The 20,664-nt window shown below is 49.5% G+C and overlaps 1 protein-coding gene across 2 annotated transcripts; it reads right to left on the reverse strand.

The window, feature by feature from the left end:
* Positions 1–2,647: 2,647 nt before the first annotated feature.
* TAT (tyrosine aminotransferase) lies at positions 2,648–20,271 on the reverse strand. 2 transcript variants are annotated; one of them, XM_053399794.1, is made up of 12 exons: positions 19,747–20,271; positions 8,369–8,608; positions 8,170–8,274; positions 8,006–8,073; positions 7,368–7,526; positions 6,830–6,968; positions 6,656–6,708; positions 6,238–6,390; positions 5,576–5,704; positions 4,413–4,496; positions 4,214–4,312; positions 2,648–3,288 (listed from the first exon to the last, which is right to left on the reverse strand). In XM_053399794.1, the coding sequence occupies exons 1-12, from the start codon at positions 19,964–19,966 to the stop codon at positions 3,145–3,147; spliced, it is 1,593 nt and encodes a 530-aa protein (XP_053255769.1). In that variant the 5' UTR covers positions 19,967–20,271; the 3' UTR covers positions 2,648–3,144. The 2 variants fall into 2 exon arrangements, with proteins under 2 accessions (XP_053255769.1, XP_053255770.1); XM_053399795.1 differs by lacking the exon at positions 19,747–20,271 and adding an exon at positions 10,399–11,007.
* Between the last annotated feature and the right edge of the window lie 393 nt (positions 20,272–20,664).

Raw genomic sequence — 20,664 nt, forward strand, 5'->3', positions numbered from 1 at the left:
ATGAGGTTAGGAGGAGTCATTCTTGCCTTGCCCCAAGCGCTGGCAACATGTGGTACGCCACTGCTGCATCCCAAGAAGGTTGCCTACCAGGGCTGGGCTCTTCCCTCTGGCCCAAATCAGCCCTCATCTCACCCAGCACCAGACAGGATATGCAAGGGCCCTTGGTTGTTTACCCAGGAATTTTATCTTGCCATCCAAGGGCCAGGAGAGGCAGAAGAACAGCCCAGAAGTGACTCTAGAGAGCCATAAATTTTGGAATGGAGAGGAACGCAGTGCGATTGGGCTGGGCTGCTTTGCAGTGCTGGAAGAAGCAAGAGAAGAGCAGCCTCTGTGCCAAGCCGGTGGGAAGGTCCTGTGCCAGGGCTTAAGAAAGATTCCTGCTAATGTTTGATGGAGCTGAGTTATATGTTATTTGCCAGGGAGTGCCACCAGAGCCCCTGAATAAAATACGTCAACATATAAAAAAGCACATAAAGAGTTATAAACTGACTCAGTGTTTACAGCTGTCAGTAAAAAATGACCTTTTGTAAGAATATTGTCTTCTTTTAAACAGGAAGTTTCTCTTAGGAGGAAAGACTGTAGCTCTGTGGCAGAGCAGCTGCTTGGCATGCAGAAGCTGTGCCACATTCAAACACAACACACCTTCCCCAGTAGCATTGCCAGGTATGGCCGGGAATGTCCTCGTTTTGAAACCCTGGAGAGCCACACTCAGTCAGTGTAGACATCTGAGCTAGACACTGTGTACAAGGCAGCTTCCTATGTCACTGTGAAACAAATGCAGAGAGGGGAAAATGCAAAGATCCCTTAACCTTTTTATTAGCAGGAGGAAGGGGAACCTTTGTGACTCCATAGGCTGGATCCTTATCCAGATCAGCCTCACAGGCCAAATTTGGTGGGGTGGGAGAACCAACTTGTCAATCACATAATGGCACAACAAAGTCATGTGCAAGGTACTTTGAAGTCCCAAAATCAGGATGTCAAAGTGCTTCCAAAGGGGATGGTTTCTTTTCTCATCCTAGCAGGTGTAACTATAGATCCCCCGCTAAAATGATGGTTTAAAAATCCATCCGTTTCAGTACGAGATTCTGATGCACACACTTTCCTGATTCAGGAATGGGTGTGTCTCAGAACTCCCTGCTAAAAAAGAGAGGGTTGCCATAGTTTTAGCAGGGGATCCTATGCAAGTTTGCATAGAAACTTCTGCTAAAACAGGGCAGGGGGGAGGCCTCTGTTTTAGCAGGAGGTTGCAGTGCAAACCATTTCCTGAATCAGCTGGTGAGTGGAGATTAAGTCCTGCTCAATTTGGCTGTTCACTGCTGGAAACGGGTGCTCAGTCAACACAAGAGATTCCACCCAACCTCCTTTTTTTGCCATTGTAGGCCCAGTTCACTGAGAAAACGATTACACTAGACCAGTTTGCATTCTGCTTTAGATTAACTTTCCCATAATAATTGATTAAATATAATAATATCCCCATCTCCAGAGAGGCGAACCTGCCCATGCTAGGTTGCAGGGCTAATAAAGGGACCCCTGACCATTAGGTCCAGTCGTGACCAACTCTGGGGCTGAGGTGCTCATCTCACTTTATTGGCCGAGGGAGCCGGCGTACAGCTTCTGGGGCATGGGGCCAGCATGACTAAGCCGCTTCTGGCGAACCAGAGCAGCACACGGAAACACCATTTACCTTCCTGCTGGAGCGGTACCTGTTTATCTACTTACACTTTGACTGCTCTCCCTCAGGAAACTCTTGACACCTGGTGAATGACTTTTTATTTGCCTTTCTGGCACTACCTTTGTTTATTTTAACTGCTCAGTGCTGGTATATCTTGTTGTACACTATACTTCTCAGCTGCTCCTATACATTAAAAGTAGTATCATGCCAATTTAAACAGTCATGGCTTCCAGGAAACAATCTAGTTTGTTAAGGGTATTGAGACTTGTTAGGTACAGTGGCGAAGCAAGCTGATCAGGCGCCTGGGGCGGCGCGCGTGCCCCGCGCCCAGGGGCAGGGCCAGCCACCCGCAGGGCAGGGCAGCTGGGGCAGGATGCTCTGCGGGGCCTCCGAGGAGTCTGCCTGCCTCCTCCCACTCAGCTGCCCTACAGCTGAGGGGGAGGCAGAGGGCGGACCATTTGGGGCATTTTCTCAGGAAAGACGCATGGCTCGGGCGCACTGCAGGCCCTACGGTGAGTGCTGCCTGGCATTTTGTCACACACACCCTCAGTGGTGACACCTGGGGTACACCGCCCCCACTGCCCCCCCTTCCTCCACCCCTGGTTAGATGACACCTATTCCCTTCACAGAGCCACGGTTCTCAGAGTTTTCTGGGAAGAGGAAACTATTATTAAGCCACATTGCAGGTTATAGGTCTGAAGGTGTGAAGGACACTCAGAAGAGGAGATGGGTATGTCTCTGGGGCTTCCTCCCTTCTTCCTTCCACCCTGCCCTTGGCTAAAATGGAAAAGCGAGAAGCAGGTGTTACTTCTGCTGGGACTCCATATCAGGTCAGGAGTCCCAAGAACTCCTGCAGCGCCCAGGCCCCCCTAAGTCTTCCCCTGGCCTTTGCTTTGCTTGCAGCAGCGGCTGCTGCTGCTGGAAGAGAGTTTGACACACAGAGGAAAGAAAGCCAGATCTTGTCACAAGGCCAGGTATTTTTCATGCATTTATTCATACAAAAGGTATAATAACTTATGAACATCAAACAGGCACAGGAGGACATGGGTGGGGGAAAGGGGGAGATGGGTGCCCACGGTGGCCTGTGCCAGCCCAGGACTCAGCACGGTCTCTGCAGAAGGAGAGGTTGGGAGGGCTGGCAGATCTTTCCGGAGGGCATCTGGGAGGCTCCAGCAACACCACACCACTGCAGAGGCTGCCAGGAGCACCCAGTGCCAGCAGCGCCTGCTGGAGTTCTTTGGCTGCCCTGGGCACAGGCAGGAGGGGGCCTGCAGGGGAGGAGTGTCTCTGTGGGGATCTACCTCCAGGCAAGTGTCATGGTTGTATGGGGGCTTCAGAGGCTGTGGCACACAGAAGTGGTGTTGAGCCAGTGGACAGAGGCTGGCGAGGCACAGGCCCTGTGAGCCCAACTCACTGCAGGAGGAGTGGAGGCAGACAGGCAGGAGGGCGGGCGGGCAGGCAGGGACCCTCAGCTACTTGTCACATTCCAGGTCCTGGGATCCTTCGGCGCCTTCGTAGTGCCTCTCGCAGAATTGCTGAATGCGCCGACAGGCCTCCACCATCATCTCCTCGGGCACTGTGATCACCACACGGAAGAAGTTTGGGTACTCAAAGCACTGTCAGAAGAAGCAGAAGAGGGCCATTGAGATGGCATCAGGGGCCAGGAGCCACCATGTGGATCCTTTACAAGGCTGACTCCCTAAGGAGTGGCGAGAGAATCTCGAAGGACCATCTCTGGTGCCTTGGAGATCCTGCACACACCAGACTCTGACACCAAGACCGGGTAGGAGAAATGTGTGGGAGTTTGGGGTGGGCATGTTAAGGGGAGGGTCAACACCTCCTGCTTTGCATGCAGAATATTCCTGGCTGATCTCCCTGCCTTTCCCAATGGAAAAGTCTGGGCAAGGGGACACTCTCTCCAAGGGAGATTTGGGAGAGCTGCTGCTAGTCAGTGTAGAGTCAACCAAGGGCAAGCAATGTGGTGACACCACTGTGGAGGGTCTCTGCCTTGCTTGTTCTTCCACACAAGGAGTGCTTGTCAGTTTCTCACAGACTTCTGGTCAGCCACTGTGAGAACAGGATGCAGAACCAGATGGGCTATTGACCTGATCCAGCAGGCTTGTCTCAAGGAATGGTGCTGCCGGCAAGTGCAATGGCCATTCTCCAAGGCCCACGTAGCAGGAGGCAGCAAGCGGCTGGGGATCTGGGGAAGGGAGCCTCACAGCACCTCACAAGGTGCCATTGTTCAGCAGCCAGGGGTGTGGGCGCTGAGCCAGCTGGCACTGAGATTGTGAAATGCAAGCAATGTCCCCTCATGCCATGCATGGTGGGAGTGCTTTGCGAATCATAGAATCATAGAATCACAAGCATCAAGAAGAAAGACTAGCTAAAGGAGAGGAAAGGCAGGTGGGGTCAGCTGAGAAGCAGAGGCCCAGGGAAAGTGGAGCCGAGCAGAGTACCTCTTCTCTGCCAAGTACAGCTCCCGGGGCTCCAGTAACTCCCAGGGCCTCCCATAACTCTCTTGCAAATAAAGATGCTCACCGTGGCCGGCAGACAGAAGACGGACTGCTCAGCAATGAGCCTCTCTGTGAACTCCACATCATTCTCAAACTCTGGAAAGTGTTCCATCTGAATGCCCACCTGCAGCAAGGAAGAGGAGGAAACACAGAGTTAGGGATGATCTGCCTGGCATTTGCCCATCTCAGGGGCAAAGCTCTGCAAGTGACAGGAAGCCACTCACCATGAGGTACATGGCCCCTGATGGCCGGACAGGCTGCAAGCCACAGACAGTGGAAAGGGCATCATAGCAGAGGTCAGCATTGGACTGCAAAGGGAAGGAGGAAGGAGGAGGAGTCAGGTCAGATTGCAGGCACAAGCATCCCAGGGTCCCCGCTGGGACCACCCAACACTATGGTGTTCACCATGGATAAAGGCTTAAAAGGGTACATTGTTGATGAATTAAAACCTGCCCACCCTGGGAACTGATGGGGCCACAAAAAATTGACCTGCTTGCCAGCCCTGTCCACACTTGCACTGTGTTATTTTCCCAGTGCTCCAGGTGTGTGCATTCCACTGAGTGCCCCCCCATCCCGCAGCTGTCATTTATTTCCATGATCACTGCCATGAATATTGGGTCTTCCCAGTGCTGAAAAGAGCAAAGCTTTTGACACAGTGTTTGGCTCTGATGTGCTATGTGGTGGGGAATAGTTGAGAGTATATATTACTACATTGGATGAATATAAAATAGGGACGCTTAACATTCACAAGGGCATAGGAAACTGCCTTATACCATTGGCCCATCCAGCTCAGTATTGCCTGCACAGACAGGCAGCAGCCCTACAGGGTTTTAGATAGAGAGTCTCACCAAGCTCTGCCTGGAGATGTAGAACCTCAGACTTTCTGTGTGCAAAGCAGATTGCTCTACCATTGAGCTGAGGTCCATCCTTCCGAACTAGCATATCAATGGAATCTCAAAAAGGAATCTATGCAGAGATTTCATTAATATGCACATTCATTTAACTGTAACAGTTTCACTGACCAATTCATGCCAAGCTGGATTATTAAATGATCCAATCAGTTCCAAAGGGCTAAACAGGGAGGGGCTGTGGGTGCTGTGCTGAGCACCTCCTTGCCCCCTCCAGTCCAGTGCAGCTCCCCAGGGTGAGAGGAGTCACATTGTCCACTCCCACCACCCAAGCGGTGTTTATGGGTTGGGGAGCATCCCTGTTGCCCTCCAAGGAGTTGGGAGGGATAAGCAAGAGGGGTTTTGTGAAGCTTGAGCACTCCCTGGTGCTCCCCACCCACTCTGTTTTTAATAGTTCTTTTGGTCTAGTCCTGCTTTTACTTATGTGCTTGTTGTTCCTATTTCTTTTCTCCCTTTCCTTTCAAAGAGAAGAGATGTACCTTGAGAAAGCTGAGGGTGTTGTGGTAGAATTCCGGGGACGTCTGGCGAAGGATGCGGCTGAGAGCTCCCTGGACAACTGTGCAGGGGCCCAGAATCCTCTGGCTCAGCCTCAGGAGGCCGTCTCTGATCTAAAAGATGCACAGGGGAGAGAGAGCTCAGTAAGGAGGGGCATGACCTGATCCCCAAGTTGATCTAAGAGAGTGAAATTCCGCAGTCACAGCAAGAGCCCTCTTGTGGCTCAGTGTGCCCCCAAACCAAAGGCAGAGCTGGGAAGGTGGGAAAGAGAGTCTGCATTCTACTATGGGTGCTATGGAGGGAACCTGTGCAGAACTTGCACCGGTGTAGAGGGCACAGGAAGTTGGGGAGGGATCTCCTGGCCCTCTCAAGAAGCAGCTGCTACTCAAACCAACTTGTTCCTGTTCAGAGCCCATTTGGAGTAGGGGGCATCGGGCAGCCTTTCACTGACCAGACCCAGGAGGCAGGGAACACTGCCTCCTTGACATCCTAGCACAGACAGTGGGCATTGGGGCACAAAGGCTACATGAATCAGGCTCAGAGGGTGGCTGTGAAGCGGTGGGGGGCATGAACTCTTTTCCTCCATCACACCAGCTCCTGGACCGGGTGCAGAAAGTCAGGGCAGCACCGAGTTCTGCCAACTTACCTCCTTCCCAAAGATCTCCCTGCGATCATGTATGAGAATCCAGCCCATTCTCCAGCCAGGCACCAGCCACCGCTTGGCAAGGCCTCCGCATGAGAGGATAGGCACGTTGGTGCTGAGCTTTGCTAGGGACTCATATTTGCAGTCTTCAAACACCTAGTGGGGGGGGGGAGTGCAGAAGAAGGAATACCAGAGTAAGTAGTGATAGAAACACCTAATGGGCGTGTGAAGCAGGTAAGGGGGATGCTAGTGCAGCTGGCTGTGATTGTGGAGAAGACCAAGCCACCTCAGGCAGACCCACCCCACTCCCTGCTTTCCCAGCCATGTGTCAGAAGATGGGAGGGAGCTTCTCCCGGGAAGAAGGGTTCCAGCTGCTGTGCTTGGCCTTCCGAGGGGCCAGGGGTGCTTCTGCCTCACTCACCATGTCAGCGTAGATCTCATCGGCCAAGATGGGGACACACTGCCTGGAGGCAACTAAGAGAGACAGACAGAAAGAAATCTAGTCAGCCCCCTGACTCTGTTTCCTTCTTTCTTCCCCAGAGCAAGGCCTGGGATAAACACACACACACACACACACACGGTGGGGGATCCTCACCTGCCAGGATCTTCTGGAGGTGGCTTTTGCTGAAAACGGAGCCACAGGGGTTAGATGGGTTGTTCACAATCAAGCAAGCTGTCTTGTCATCCACCAGCGACTCCATTTGCTTCAGGTCAATTTCCCATGATTTCTCTGGCTGCAGGGAGAAGAAAAGGGAGGAAGAGGTGAGGAATGCCCCCACTTCAGGACCTCAGCCTGGTACCCATGAACCAGGCTTCCTGCCAGGGTCAGGGTGGGCCGGAGGTCCTGGGCAGGTGAAAAGGGATGGCGGTTGGAGCAACTGTCAACTGGTCAGGATACTGACCCCCCTTTTCTCTTCCAAGAGCCCTGCAACACCTCCCAGCCTGGGTTTGGGCCCAGTCTAAAGAAGGGGAGATGGAGAACAGGTCCCCAGGCCTTGAACACGCGTCAACAGGCAGCCCTTCTTTATAGCTGAGCTCTGTGGAGAGGCAGGCAGAGCCCTGCAAGGGAGCTCCTGCTTGTCTTCCTGCTTGTGCCATGCCTCTCTGCTGCGCCATCTCCTGCCCCAGCTTACCAAGAGGTTGTAGAATTTGACCTCGATGCCCAGGGACTGAGCCAGGGTTTTGTAGAGGGAGAAACCAGGCCGTGGCACCAGGATGTTCTGCCCGGGGTTGGCCAACACAGCCAGGGCCAGCTCAATGGCCTGACTGCAGCCGCTTGTCAGGATCACGTCCTGCAAAGGAAGAGGGAGCAGAGTAGGCTGCTGTGAGCCTGGCGGGTAGCAACCACCAGGAAAGACTAGCCCAGAAGAAGCACAGAAGGGGAGGGAAAGGTTTCTTCACTGGCTCTTTCTGGAAATTCCTGGCCAGGAGCCTGGAATGAAGGGGGGGGGGGTCCCTGCTAGCATACAGAAGGTCCCAGGTTGAATCCCCAATGGCTCAACTTAGGCTGGGAGAGACTCTCTGCCTGAAACCCTGGAGAGACAATGTTGCCTGTCAATGTGAACAATACCAAGCTAGGTGGACCAGTTGTCTGACTCAGTAAAAAGCAGCTTCCTGGGTTCCTAATAAAGATTCCAGGCCCAGGATCCTATCTGGGCAAGCTCCAGTTCCAGTACAGTGAGTTGTGGAGGTGCTGGCCAGGGTTTGCAAAAGCTAATTTTCTCAGCATCAAGGTCAGATGGCAATGCATGCAGCAGTCAGGGTCAGTTACCTGGGCTTCCAAGGGGGCTTCTGGGCAGGTGTAGTAGCCTGCGACCACCTCCCGGCAAGACAAGTAACCTGTGTAGAGGATTCCCAGAAGAGTTGGCATGTTAGACTTTTGCAGCAAAAGCAAAATAGGGGCTGCATACACTGAAAGCATCTCCCAGGACTTACCTACTGAGGGGGCATAGCCATTATACTGCCCAGAATCCAGGGCCTCCTTCATCGCTTGGATGACCTCATCATCTGTTGGGAGGTTCCCAAACACAGTTGGGTCCCCTGTGGGGAAACATGAGGGGAATCCATGTCACTTGAGGGTGGGGCATTGGCAGGAGCCCCCACCTCGCGGTCCCTCCATAGCCCACCTGCTTACCTATGGACAGAGAGATCAGGGGCTTCTGGTGGTTGGGCTCCACCTTCATGCTGTCCACAATGGCTCGGATGGGGTTGAAGGTCCTCTTGGACATTTCGGAAGCCCTGACGGCCCAGTGGGCCTTGCGGTTTTTCCCCTTGCCCAGAGAAGGGCCCTTCCCGCCATTGAGGCTGACGTGGACATCGAGGATGGAGGGCGGGGACGTCTTGCCATTCACGTGGATCAGGTAGGATTCCATCGCTGGAAAGGAAGTGCAAAGAGCAGGTGGGCCGACATCCATGATTACACAATCCTCTCTTCAAGGCTGCTGTCTGTTCAAGGCCACTGCCATGGCAGAATTGGGTGGAGACATGGGCGCAGCCAAGGGGCAGCGGTGGGGGGAGCTGCCCCCCCAGATAAAGTAAAACAATAGAAATACTTAACTGACCAATCATGTCGATTCTGCCCCTCCCCAACAAAAATCCAAGCTACGTCCATGGGTGGAAGCACCAGTCCTGAGCAGGCAGCTCTTAGTGCAGGAGGAGCCAAGTCAGCTGCCACATCCCCCTAGCAGGACCCTGATCAAGCCTCACAGCAGGGAAGCTGGTAAAAGGGGGTGGAGATGTGCGGGGAGTGGGGCAAGAACTGCAGTTGGGCTGGAGGCCAACTTGGATGAGGGAAATGTGTTTTCCCTCTATGCCCTCCTTCCCACCGAGGTAGGGACAACATGTACTTGGCATGTGAATGACAAGACACCACTGCGTGTGTGTGTGTTGGGCAGGCTTTGACCAAGTTCTCTTTCAAAATATATTTGTCTAGTTGTGCCTAAGTGCTGGGGGTAGGAGGACACCCCCATTCTTCACTTTGGAGTTCATCTCCAGTATAAATTCACTGGGTGACCTCAGGGAAGCCATTCTCTCCTGACCTACCTTTCAGGGTTGCTGTTAGGATGAGTGAGAGAGTATTGTTGAAGCACTGTTAGAACTCAAAAAGGGGTGTATAAATGAATTTTGGTCTACTATGAAAAATCCTGTCAAGTGTTTTAGGCTGTTTGTCTTTAAGCCATGATTTTTTAAAAAATCAAATTGATTAATTATAGAGACAGATTTAAGAACAAAAGGGAGTGATTTGTCAGGAATTTCAAATGCCATTTGAGAAGCCCAAACAGTGTCGTCGGAACCTGAGAATGACCACCAAGGGATCTTATGGGCAAGATCCAAGGGCTGAGTCAGCCACTGTCCTTGTAAAACACTGAGGGGAAAACCCAGCAAACATTGGACCAGGAGAGAAAGAAGGGAAGGAGCCCTGCACTTGCCTTGGGAGAAATATGACTTGCATTGCCCCCTTCCCTCCCTCTGTCCCCCTGTCTCGCTCCAAAGAATCTGGCACAGCTGGAGAGAGCTGAGAAGGCAAAGCTGGTGGGATGTGGCAAAGGAAGCAGCAAGGTGAGTGAGAGGCAGCTGGTGGCTCCCTGGGCAAGAAGGGCACATGAGAGCCAGGGGCACAACTAAGAAGTCTCCAGTGCCAGCTGCAAAAGGCCAAGGAACCTCTTCACGTTGGCTGAAAAGTCATTTCCTCTCTGTACTCCCAGAATAAAACAATAATCATAATATGGCAGTAAATTTGGTTGCAGGTGTGGTGCCACCTGCCTCCCAAGATAAAGCCAGCCTGCACCCTCCACCCCGAGCCACCTCAAGTCCTGGCTCCTCTTGGAACAAGCTACACAGACGCCAAAACCACTCTCCACAGACGCCAGAATTCCTCGGTTCCTTGTTCCAGAGCCTCCGCTGGCCCAAGAGGCCAGGCCAGTCCCTTTGCAATTGTCCACCTCCAGGTTCTCTGTTGTGTCTGCTCAGGTCACTCCTGGTCTCCGGAGGGTGTACATGCTGGGACAGGGGTGTCCCAGGAAAAGCACCTGAGTTCTGCCTCCGCCACTTTGTTGCAGCCCTTCATGCGGTGCTTGTTCCCCGCAAAGGACTCCATCCCAGGGACCGTGGACACCAGCTCAGACCCCGTCAGGCTTACAGGTGGCACCTCAAGGAGCCTCTTACCTATGTGGCAGCAGCTGCAGCTTTGTGTGGTGGCAAAGGTGGGCGAACGAGGCACCTCTGATGAACCTGGCAGGCCGCACTGCCTGCTCTGGAGCTGCTGAATGGGGAGATCAGAGCCTTCCCTTGGCCCTTTTATGTGGGATAGGCGGGCAGGAGCACAACAGGGCCCCACTGCAGATTCCCAGCCAAGAACTGGGTGTCAGCTTGGAGACCTTTAATGATTGGCTGATAGGGAGGGCTGCACTCCCCCCCCCAATCAGGACACACAGACACACCAGCTCAGTAATAGTCTAGCTCCAAACATCTGGAGCAAACACTGCCTGGATGTTAACCCTTCGACTGCCATCTACACCCCCACAACTCCCCGATCCCGTTTGTGAAGTGCGAGCACAAAATTGGGGTAGGGCCCCTCCCAGTCTGGCCTTGGCAGGTCAGGTGAGTATGCCACCCCTCCAGTACCAGGGGCAGCCAGATTGCAACCCTCATTGCTGGAGAATATTGGGCCTGCAGAGGCTGGGTGCCACAGTGGAAAGGGGTGTGTTAATTTCCTCAGTGGTCCAAGGCTTAGCCTGGCAGTCTTGGCCTGATGCAATCAGCTGCATTCATCCCATCATCTCCAGCTCCACGTTGCAAAGCACTAATGAGTCCCAAATGTTCCCCCCCACCCACATCCACGCACGCAAGCAAGCAAGCAAGCAAGCGAAGAGGAGGTGTCCTGATAGCAACAACAGTCCTATCGCCCTCCTCCAACCACAGGCAGCCAGCCCCACCACACCCCCAGCAGCTGAAGATCAAAGGGTACCTGCCTGACAGGGACCCCATTAATCTCCAGCAAAGAGGCAGATCTCATTTCTGGAGGGGTGGTGGAGAGCTAGCCTAAGCAGCTAATGGATGTGTATCTACCTCGGGCCTAGAGGGAGAGAAAGAAATTGGTAGCTTCTGAACAGCCTGGCTCAGAAAGCACCCATGAGCAAACAATGCCCACCAGTCAGTATAGCTGGTCAAGGTATAGTCGCTGGCATTGCAAGGCGCCCTTAATTACAGGCTTTGCCTTCTCTGGCTGGCACCAATAGTGTTTCTGTGCCAAGGAGCCCCCCTCCCAGCTTTGCAAGTGGCACAAGGTCTCTTCCACAGCCAGAACAACACTGAGGGCAGAAAACAGGATGACTGGCAGTGCCAGGTCAACACCTGTCCCTCAAGGCCAATTCTAGGGCCCCATCAGGCTCACCCTCAAGCGTCAGGCTCCGTGACCCCTTTCCCCATTGCCCACCCTGAAGCGTCGCTGGTGCCAAGATGATCTGCCCAGTTCTGCAGGCTGTAGCAGAGCGTGGCTGGCCTTGAGACATTTCTCCCCCACCATAATGTGCCTGGCAAGGCACCCTGTCTCCCTCCCTCCCTCTCTCCCTCCCAGTTGATGCAAGCAATGACTCTGCCTGTCACCTTGCAAGGTTCAGTCGACAGGAGCCCTTTGGTTCAACTTTGCATCAACTGATAGCCTGAGTTACGTAAGGCTGGCAGTCTGCAGGCGCGAGGGAGGACTGCTAAACATTTGGGACCTCACAAGTGCTGCTCAAGAAGCCTCCAGAAAGTGCTCCCCTCAGAAAGGCTGGGCGGCAGGCATGCTATGGGGGTAACACAACCTGAAACCTCTTTTGTGGGGCGGAATCCCTGGACAGAGCACAGAGAATGGTGAGGGGTCTATTTAGCACAGTGGGAGAAAGATTCCCCACAATGCACACAGAATGCATCAGCAGCTCTTCCAGTAACCCATCCCAGATGCTCTCCTTTCCTTCGGCCCCAGAAGTGCAAAGCCAGCAGCAGACTCTCTGGCACCTTCCTACCCAGGCTCCATCCTCCATCCAGTCTCCTCCATCCTCGGAGTTTTTTTTACGCACAGCACAGCCGGCAGCATCCACAAACTCTCCCCTTCCCCTTCTGCCTACCAGGAAGGCACCTACAGCTTGGCAGGGGCCCTGGTGATGCTGCTGCAGGAAGCAGAAGTTGGGCAAGTGGGTGTGGCCCGTGCTGCCTCTCTGCTCTTGAAGGGGCAAATGGGCTCTTTGCAAGGTCTACCTTGTGGAATTCCCCCCTCCCCATCAGGCTTTCAGTCACCACAGCATCCTCTGACTGTTTCATTCACTTTCTGGGAGTTTGCCTCCATCGCCTCCTTCCTCCCCAAACATGAGGACTAGCTCTAGGGAGGTTCCTGCTTGCAGACCCAACAGCAGCATCTCCAGCCTTTTGTTTATCAAGAGATGCCACTTCATAGACTAGGGCGGGGGGTGGGGGGTCCCCCATTCCTCCTCTCTCCCCTTTGCAGTGCTTGGGTTTCACTCTCTTTTAGCTGGATTTAACTCCCTCCTCTATCTGCCGTCAAGCTGCACCAGTAAGAGACCTTATTTCTATCCAGCACCAAAGATCTGCACAGGGCCCCCCATGGAGGACAATGAACTCCGTGCCTTGATGGGTGGGGAAGGTTACCATGACTTGTGTTATGAGACTCTCCGCAGCAAGCCGTTGTGCAATGGGAAGGGAGGGGAAAGGAAGGCAGCAGGAACCACTTTCTCCCATTTGTGGAGAGCTTTCACCCCCCTCCCGCCCCCCCTCCTTTGAAGCCAAGTCAATATTGGCTAATTTCATCACCAATGTTTGGTTAGTGACTTCACATTCTCATCCTCTTGCATGGCCTGTTGTGTAGCGGCCTCTGCCCTCTTCACCTCCATGGCCTTGGAGCAGCCAGGTGCCAAGCAAACAACAGGAAGGCTCTCGGATGACTTCAAGGGGCGTCTTTTCACATATGTCACCCACTTTTTCAGGTGTCATTCTTACGCAATTGCCAGGAACAGGGCAGGCACCAACCACCTCATGTTCCCAGCCACTCCTCCAGCTCCACACAGCATAGCAAAAACAATTGTATTCCACACAGTCAGGGATAAAACTGCACAGCCGGTTGCTTGGGTGCAGCTAAAAACATTCCTTGAATTAGGCACACTGTGTGTATAATTTTGAAAACACAAATTTCCCATGTCACAGCAGAGACATCAGACTGAGGGATGTGTACTTTCCTCAGAAACTCACAGGCTGTTGGCAGGGAGCGGGGAGGGTGGTGCTCCACTGAACTTCGTTCTGGACTCTTCCTTTCTGCTGTGGTCCCTGTGACTATTGGATTCCTTCTCCCCTGTTTACATAACTGCAATTCTGCTCTGCTCCATATAACAGTCCATAGTGAGTTTCCACTGGCTGGAATTTGTTTCTAATGTGGATGGTGTATCTGGATCCTCATTAAAACCATCTGCATTTCAGAGGCTTGTTCCTCACATAGCCAAAATATTTCCCTAACTAAGAACTTTATGCAAAAACCAGGACAACTACTGGGTGTCATTATCATGGTCAAAGCACTGCTTCTGAAAGTTTTGCCCATCAATTCCTTGACTGACCTATCTCCCAAAACTTTGAAGGCAGAGAACCACCCCCACCCCCGAAACTGGAATACAGATCCTCTGTCAGAATGGACCACCCTCATATTAGATTGTGCATATTCCCTTTCTTCTTTTTTTAAGTGTAGGAATGGCTAGTTGGAAATTTCCTCTCACAGTATGCAATTGCAGGAGGAAGAAGAAGAAGAGGAGGAGGAGGAGGAGGAGGAGGAGTTTGGATTTGATATCCCGCTTTATCACTACCCAAAGGAGTCTCAAAGCGGCTAACATTCTGCTTTCCCTTCCTCCCCCACAACAAACACTCTGTGAGGTGAGTGGGGCTGAGAGACTTCAAAGAAGTGTGACTGGCCCAAGGTCACCCTGCAGCTGCATGTGGAGGAGCGGAGATGCGAACCCGGTTCACCAGATTACGAGTCTACTGCTCTTAACCACTACACCATACTGCCTCATGCTGTTGATTGCAGAACAGCCAAGTGTCATTGCAGCTCTTCAAGGCTACTAATCAGAAACTTCCTTCTTGCAGGATCTGCCTCTCATGCTTCCCATTTAGGACATTTGGATCATTAGTAATTAATTTTCTCTTAATTACCATTTGGTATCGCTTCAGCTCCATATAGGTACCAAAGGCTGATCCAGTTGCCATTTTATTTATTTTAATACATTTACACATTAACTTTACAAAAGCTAGCAAACAATAAAATATTTTAAAAGGAGCATTTAGTTTAAACCAGTCACCACTAAATACAGTAAAGCAGCAGCAACCACATTACTAACTCACATAGAAAGTCAATAGAAGGCCAAACAAAACAAGAAATGTTTTCAAGAGCCACTTAATGGTAATGACTGAAGAGGCCCCCTGTATGACGGCATCATATGTTGAACTGACAACATCATAGTAGGTAAACATCAGCAAGAATGCCTGAAGCCAATTCTAGACAGGTATTGGGAGAGGAACCTGAAACAGAATGAAAAGTCCAGATTTGCCATGTCAGAAATTAAATGCTGAGGACATAGGTTAACCAAAGATGGCCTAATACCTGATGCAACTAAAATCAAAGCCAGCATTGGAATGCCTGGTCCAAAGAATAAGGTTGATGTACAAAGATTTCTAGGAATGGCCAGGATCTAGCAAAGTTTATTCCAGACATGACAACAGCAATCACAACAGCACGGAAAGAGTTATTGGCTCATGACGCTGCATTTCACTGGATGCCAAACAACAAAGGAACATTCAGGCAGTTCAAGGGGCTGCTAGGAAAAGCAAAGTGTCATGATTTGAAAGAACCAGCAACAGGGATCCTTCTGTGTTGCTGCAGCTGAAAGCCTTGTCTTTTGTACCTGCTCCCCTTCCCAAGCACCAGCAACCATCTTACAGGACTGCAGTCAAACATTTGGGTATTAGAAGAAGCATCCGCTGCTATTTCAGCACCAAAAATGGTAAGTCTGGGGGAGCAAACAAATACAAAAAAAAAAGGAATACCTAATGCTAGAGCAGTATAAACACCAGCAAAAATCACAGCAAGGAGAACAAAACGAAGCAGGTGTTCTAAGCAAGTACCCAATGAAAGAGCAATATTTTTACTCGTCACTGGAACCTGGGAAGCTGCCTGAGAGTCAGACCATTGGTCTATCTAGCTCAATACTGCCTGCAGCTACTGGCAGCAATGGCTCACTAAGTTTCAGGCAGGGAGGTTCTCTCCTACCCCTACCTGGCGATGCTGTAAGGCAGGCTTCCTCGACCTCGGCCCTCCAGATGTTTTTGGCCTACAACTCCCATGATCCCTAGCTAGCAGGACCAGTGGTCAGAGATGATGGGAATTATAGTCTCAAAACATCTGGAGGGCCAAGGTTGAGGAAGCCTGCTGTAAGGGATTGAACTTGGGACATTCTACATGCAAAGCAGATGAAAGAAGTTGGGGTCATGTTGGTGGTAGCTGAATTCCCAGGAAGTGTGTTCCTGAACTTGATAGCCACTACCAAGCAGGTCTTTCTTACATGACCTTCCATCACCTTGAATGAATCTAAGTTAGTTATGGCCATTAGCTTCAGTGGGTCTGCTCAGAGTGGAACTAGCATCAAATAGCAACCATTATTTTTGTGCTTTCCTTACTTGCCCTGCAACCTTATAATACCAATACCAATACCAATACCAATACCAATACCAATAAATAAATACATAAAAAACAGATGGAAAAATATGATAGAAGCTGATGGACTCAAAGGAAGCTGATGTTGTTACAATAACATTGTGCCAATTGCCTATCTCAAAATCAAAACTTGTGGAATTTCAGAAAGTTCTGCAGATTCTAGGAAGTGTTGTTATGTGCAACCCAATCTCCAAGCGGTAAAGTTTCAGGGGTCCCAACACATACCATGGGTTTTGTTTCTTTGGAATGAAGGCTGCTGTGCAAAGGCTTATGGTGTCTTTGGGATACACAATTTATTTGTATGTATGTGCAGGCAGAGCATAAGGCAGAAGGACTCTAAGCATAAACACTCCCAACAGCTCTTGTTCCCCCATTAGGTTTATAGTGTCTGTAGAGATAAATTAAGTCTCTCTCTCTCCACCCGTTCCATGGCAAGATTGGCAGGCTTACTGCCCCTTTCATGAACATGCACCTTACTGACCCCACCTCACAGTAGGGCAGGTCATGGAAATCTAAGAAGATGCCCTTTAAACAGGCTGACTGCTGCCCTCCCTTCACCTGCTTGCTACTGAAAGAGTCAGCCAACTTCGCATGAAAGGACACTAAAGTGAAAGGAACCATGACTAATTAGGAGAGCATTCTGCTATAAACATGTTCGCTGATGTTTTAAAGATTTTGCTCAGCCTACAGGAAGTAACGTTAAAGCGAAACATTCCATTCACGGTGGCTGAAAATGCTGCTTGTTACAACAAACAAGAACTAATGTATCTTAAGAATGAACAAAAGTATTTCCAGAGGTTGTATAATCGAACACAGAAGTCAATACTAGACACCCCCCATCCCCGTGCACAACGCACTCACAACATTTTGTGACAATCTTGGCAGAGCTGGGAAGGGGCTTATTTGAATGGAAGAGAATATTTTATTTCATAAAGAGTTATGGAAGATGTAATGATAGGAAATGGGAATGTGTCTGTTAAGTGGCAGCCTGGAGGAATGAGTGGGGGGGGGCACCATCTGAGAATGGAAACCAAGGGCAGCCAACGCTTCCCAGAGAGTACAATCTGAGCAGGAGTTGCACAAATCATGTATGTTTTATGCTTCAGTATCATTCAAGTTTGGAACAGCAAATCTTGCAGGGAGCTTCCCACAATGACATTGCTACAAATATGTCCTGACATCCTTGCCACGTGGCACTGCTGCTCAGTCTCCTCCCACTTCCTAAAATCAGGTGCAAGGATGCCATCTATGCGGCACACAAGTTCCTTCTGGCTTTGTGTTTTCAGATCCAGATAACTGCAAAATACCCTGTGCTTTGGTTATGCCGCTTTCCACCTTCCCTCTTACAGTTTCATGGAAAATCCCAGCAGCAATCCCTATCAAGGCCCAGAGGGAGGGACAACACAGCTTTGTTTGTCCAGAGAACGTGATTCATAACTTTGGCTCCAGGCTGCCCTGAGGGTCCAACTAAAGTATCTCTTTCTTGTTCAAAGCCATAGGCCACCACAATTCAATACAAAAATGGTGATATAGAATACATACGAAAATGCAGGTTTCTTAACATACAGTATTGCATTAAAAAAAACCTCATGCTTAATTTAAGTACAACTTCTCTCAGAAACAAAGGGGACATGGACCCTCCATATAAACTTGTGCCTATACACTACAAACATAATAGAGCAAAAGCACATCCTATTCACACACAGCCCCCTCCTTTTTTCTGGCTCTTAATTTTCTAGCAGTCAGAGTACATTTTGCAACCTAGATGGCAATCAGTACACCCCTGCCAGCTAGCAGTGATGGTGTTCCAACAGGATACCAGTAATTATTTTATCACAGAATCTGTGCTCTTAAATGAACAAGATTCAAATTACTTACAGATCAAAGAGATAGGGGAGGATTCGCAGTCCCAAATTTAAAGTTGTATTACGAAGCCTCGTGTCTTTGTTGGGTCAAAGATTGGATTGTTATTAAAAATAAATACCTGTTAGATCTAGAAGGATTTAATATAAGATTTGGTTGGCACGCTTACCTATGGCGTAACAAGGGAAAGGTTCATAAAGGTTTTTCTAACCACATTTTTAGAGGACCACTGCTGGAAGTGTGGGAAAGAAATAAAAAATTATTGGAACAAAAGACCCCTTGGTGGCTATCGCCAATTGATATCCTGACAATAAAAAAAACAAACATCGAAGGAGAAAGATGGACCTATGAAGACTTGCTAGTAAAAACAGAGACTGGTTGGAGGATTAGGCCTTATGAAGAAATAAAGAACAAATTGACAGGATGGATCCAATTTCACCAAATTAATTCTATATGGACTGAAGACAAAAAGAATGGGATAAGTGAGAAAAAATCTAGATTCCAGATTGAAATACTAGAAAATAGAACAAAACTCCTATCGAAAATGTACAGCCTGTTACTTGAATGGGACACCAAAGATGAAGAAGTAAAGGAGGTAATGGTGAGATGGGCAATGGACTTCGGACATAATATAGAGTTTGACAAATGGAAGGCATTATGGAACAAAGGTATGAGATTCTCGGCATGCACAACACTCAGGGAAAATATGTATAAAATGATGTACAGGTGGTACGTAACGCCCGTAAAATTGGAAAAAATATATAAAACTGGTGATAAATTATGTTGGAAGTGTAAGATCAAGGAGGGCGATTTTTATCATATGTGGTGGTTGTGTGAGCCTATCAAAAAATTCTGGGAATCTATTTACAATGAACTAAAAAAAATCTTTAAATATACCTTTATAAAAAAACCCGAAGCCTTTTTGCTGGGGATAATTGGAGAGGAAATCAAAAAGGAAGATCAAACACTCTTTCAGTACGCGACAGTGGCTGCTAGAACTCTAATAGCGCAGAACTGGAAGACATCAAAAATCCCAACTATAAACGAGTGGCAATCCAAACTATTTGATTATTTAGAATTGGCAAAAATGACACAGAAATAAGAAATCAAAAAGACATAAAGTTTAACAAAGAATGGAATAAATTTATGACATATATGGAAACAGAGGTAAAAAATCTAAAAATCACAGTAGGTGTGACGTAACACATGTGATGTAAAGAGTTTTCTAAGGAAAAGAAACTGCAGATAAAAAATCATATAATATATTCTGAAACCGAGATGAAGGGAAGTCAATTAGTGTTGTGTGTTATTTAGTAAATGTAACCTAATTTGTTGGTATTTTATGTTAGGAGGTGTTTTTTCTTTTGTTTTCTTTATTATTATTTCTCTTTTTTTATGTATTTCTTTTTTGTGTGTATGTGTTATGTATGTTTTTTTCCGTTTGTTTTAATGTTTGATGTAGCAAAACGAATTAAAATCAATTAAAAAAAATTAAAAAACAAAAAAAACAAAACAAAACAAAATAATTCAATGAAGGATTCAAAGCTAAGGGAGAAGTGTATCAGAGCCAAACCTTGCCAGCTTCACCTGAAGTGACACCATCTGGCTAGAAAAATGCAATTGGGGGGGGGGAGGCAGAAGCACTGGCTGGCCACAAATCAGAACCCAGATACCAATGGCCAACTCACACACCCCTGAGCCCATGCTTGCCTCACCCTCACCAAGAAGGCATCATGGAACTTCAGGCCATGGAGAGGAGGCAGGCCTTTGGCATGGCAACCAGTTGAAATATAAAGAAGACAGTAAGTGAAAGATTCCTCCCATCAAGCCATAGTGGCACAATGCTCTCTGCTCATGCCTACCTTTGAGAAACAAGGTGCCTTCAGCCAAGATAGTGGTACCTGCGGCTGAGAATCTCTCAGGAGAGCCTTGTTGAAATTCCAGCTGGAAAGCAGAGGAGGAAGGTGGTGAAGGTGGCAGCCAGGTGGAGGAGAGAACGCAGAAAAGGTCTCCTCCTTGGATGAGCTTCAGTTGCTTTCTAGAGTTTGGCCCAGCTGCATTTGGTGAGAACCCCTGGGATACAAAGACTAATTTTTTTCTAAAACCAGCTTCTGAAATCATGGGACACAGTTATATTGCCCAGATTAGCAAGTTATGTTTGTGTAAGAGAAGACAGAGAGAAAGTAAATCCCTTCCCCTTGTTACTTGTGGGTAGAGCAAATGAGCAAATGAGCAATTGTTCCATGCTCAAAATAATGAAGGTACCAAAAGCAATTGCATTTTTTGCACACAGACAGCTTAAACAGGGTCATAAATGAAGTCATGAGGGAGAAGAAGTCTAGCAACTGCAACTACCCATGAGCACTGAATTAAACCTCCATGTCCAGAGGCCAAATCTAAGCTGCTGTAGATGGGCAACATCCTGATCCTGCTTGTGCGACTCTCAGTGGTGTCTGACTGGTCATTGTTGGAAACAGGATGCTGGGCTAGAGGGGCTCACCTTGGCCTGATCCATCTGCTGGACTTCCGGAGGCGGCGCGAAACAGCAATGGCGGTCCTCTTCAGTTGTTGAAGAGGGGCTCCGCGGAAAAGGGTCGTGCGCTGCGGCACAGCGACGACCCGTTTAGGAAAACCACGGGTAGAGTGAGCCCGTGGCCGTGGGATTCGGCGGGCACCAGGAGCGACCTCGGATACGCAGAAGGGACCCCGTAAGGGGCTCCGGAACGTGGAGGGGGTAGCGGTGCTGTGAATCCATCGCTCTTTCCGCGGAAGCGAAGCCGCGCGGCTGCTGCTGATGAGCGCTGACCTTTCTTCTTTGA

This window comes from Podarcis raffonei, chromosome 8 (genome assembly GCF_027172205.1).
Source record: "Podarcis raffonei isolate rPodRaf1 chromosome 8, rPodRaf1.pri, whole genome shotgun sequence".
Lineage (NCBI taxonomy): Eukaryota > Metazoa > Chordata > Lepidosauria > Squamata > Lacertidae > Podarcis > Podarcis raffonei.

Coding starts and splice junctions, on each gene's coding strand:
- TAT (XM_053399794.1), bottom strand. CDS start 19,966: ATGATTTCAGAAGCTGGTTTTAGAAAAAAATTAGTCTTTGTATCCCAG. Junction 5,705..6,237: donor GGGAGATCTTTGGGAAGGAG/GTAAGTTGGCAG, acceptor TGCATCTTTTAG/ATCAGAGACGGCCTCCTGAG. Junction 4,313..4,412: donor CAGGGGCCATGTACCTCATG/GTGAGTGGCTTC, acceptor TCCTTGCTGCAG/GTGGGCATTCAGATGGAACA.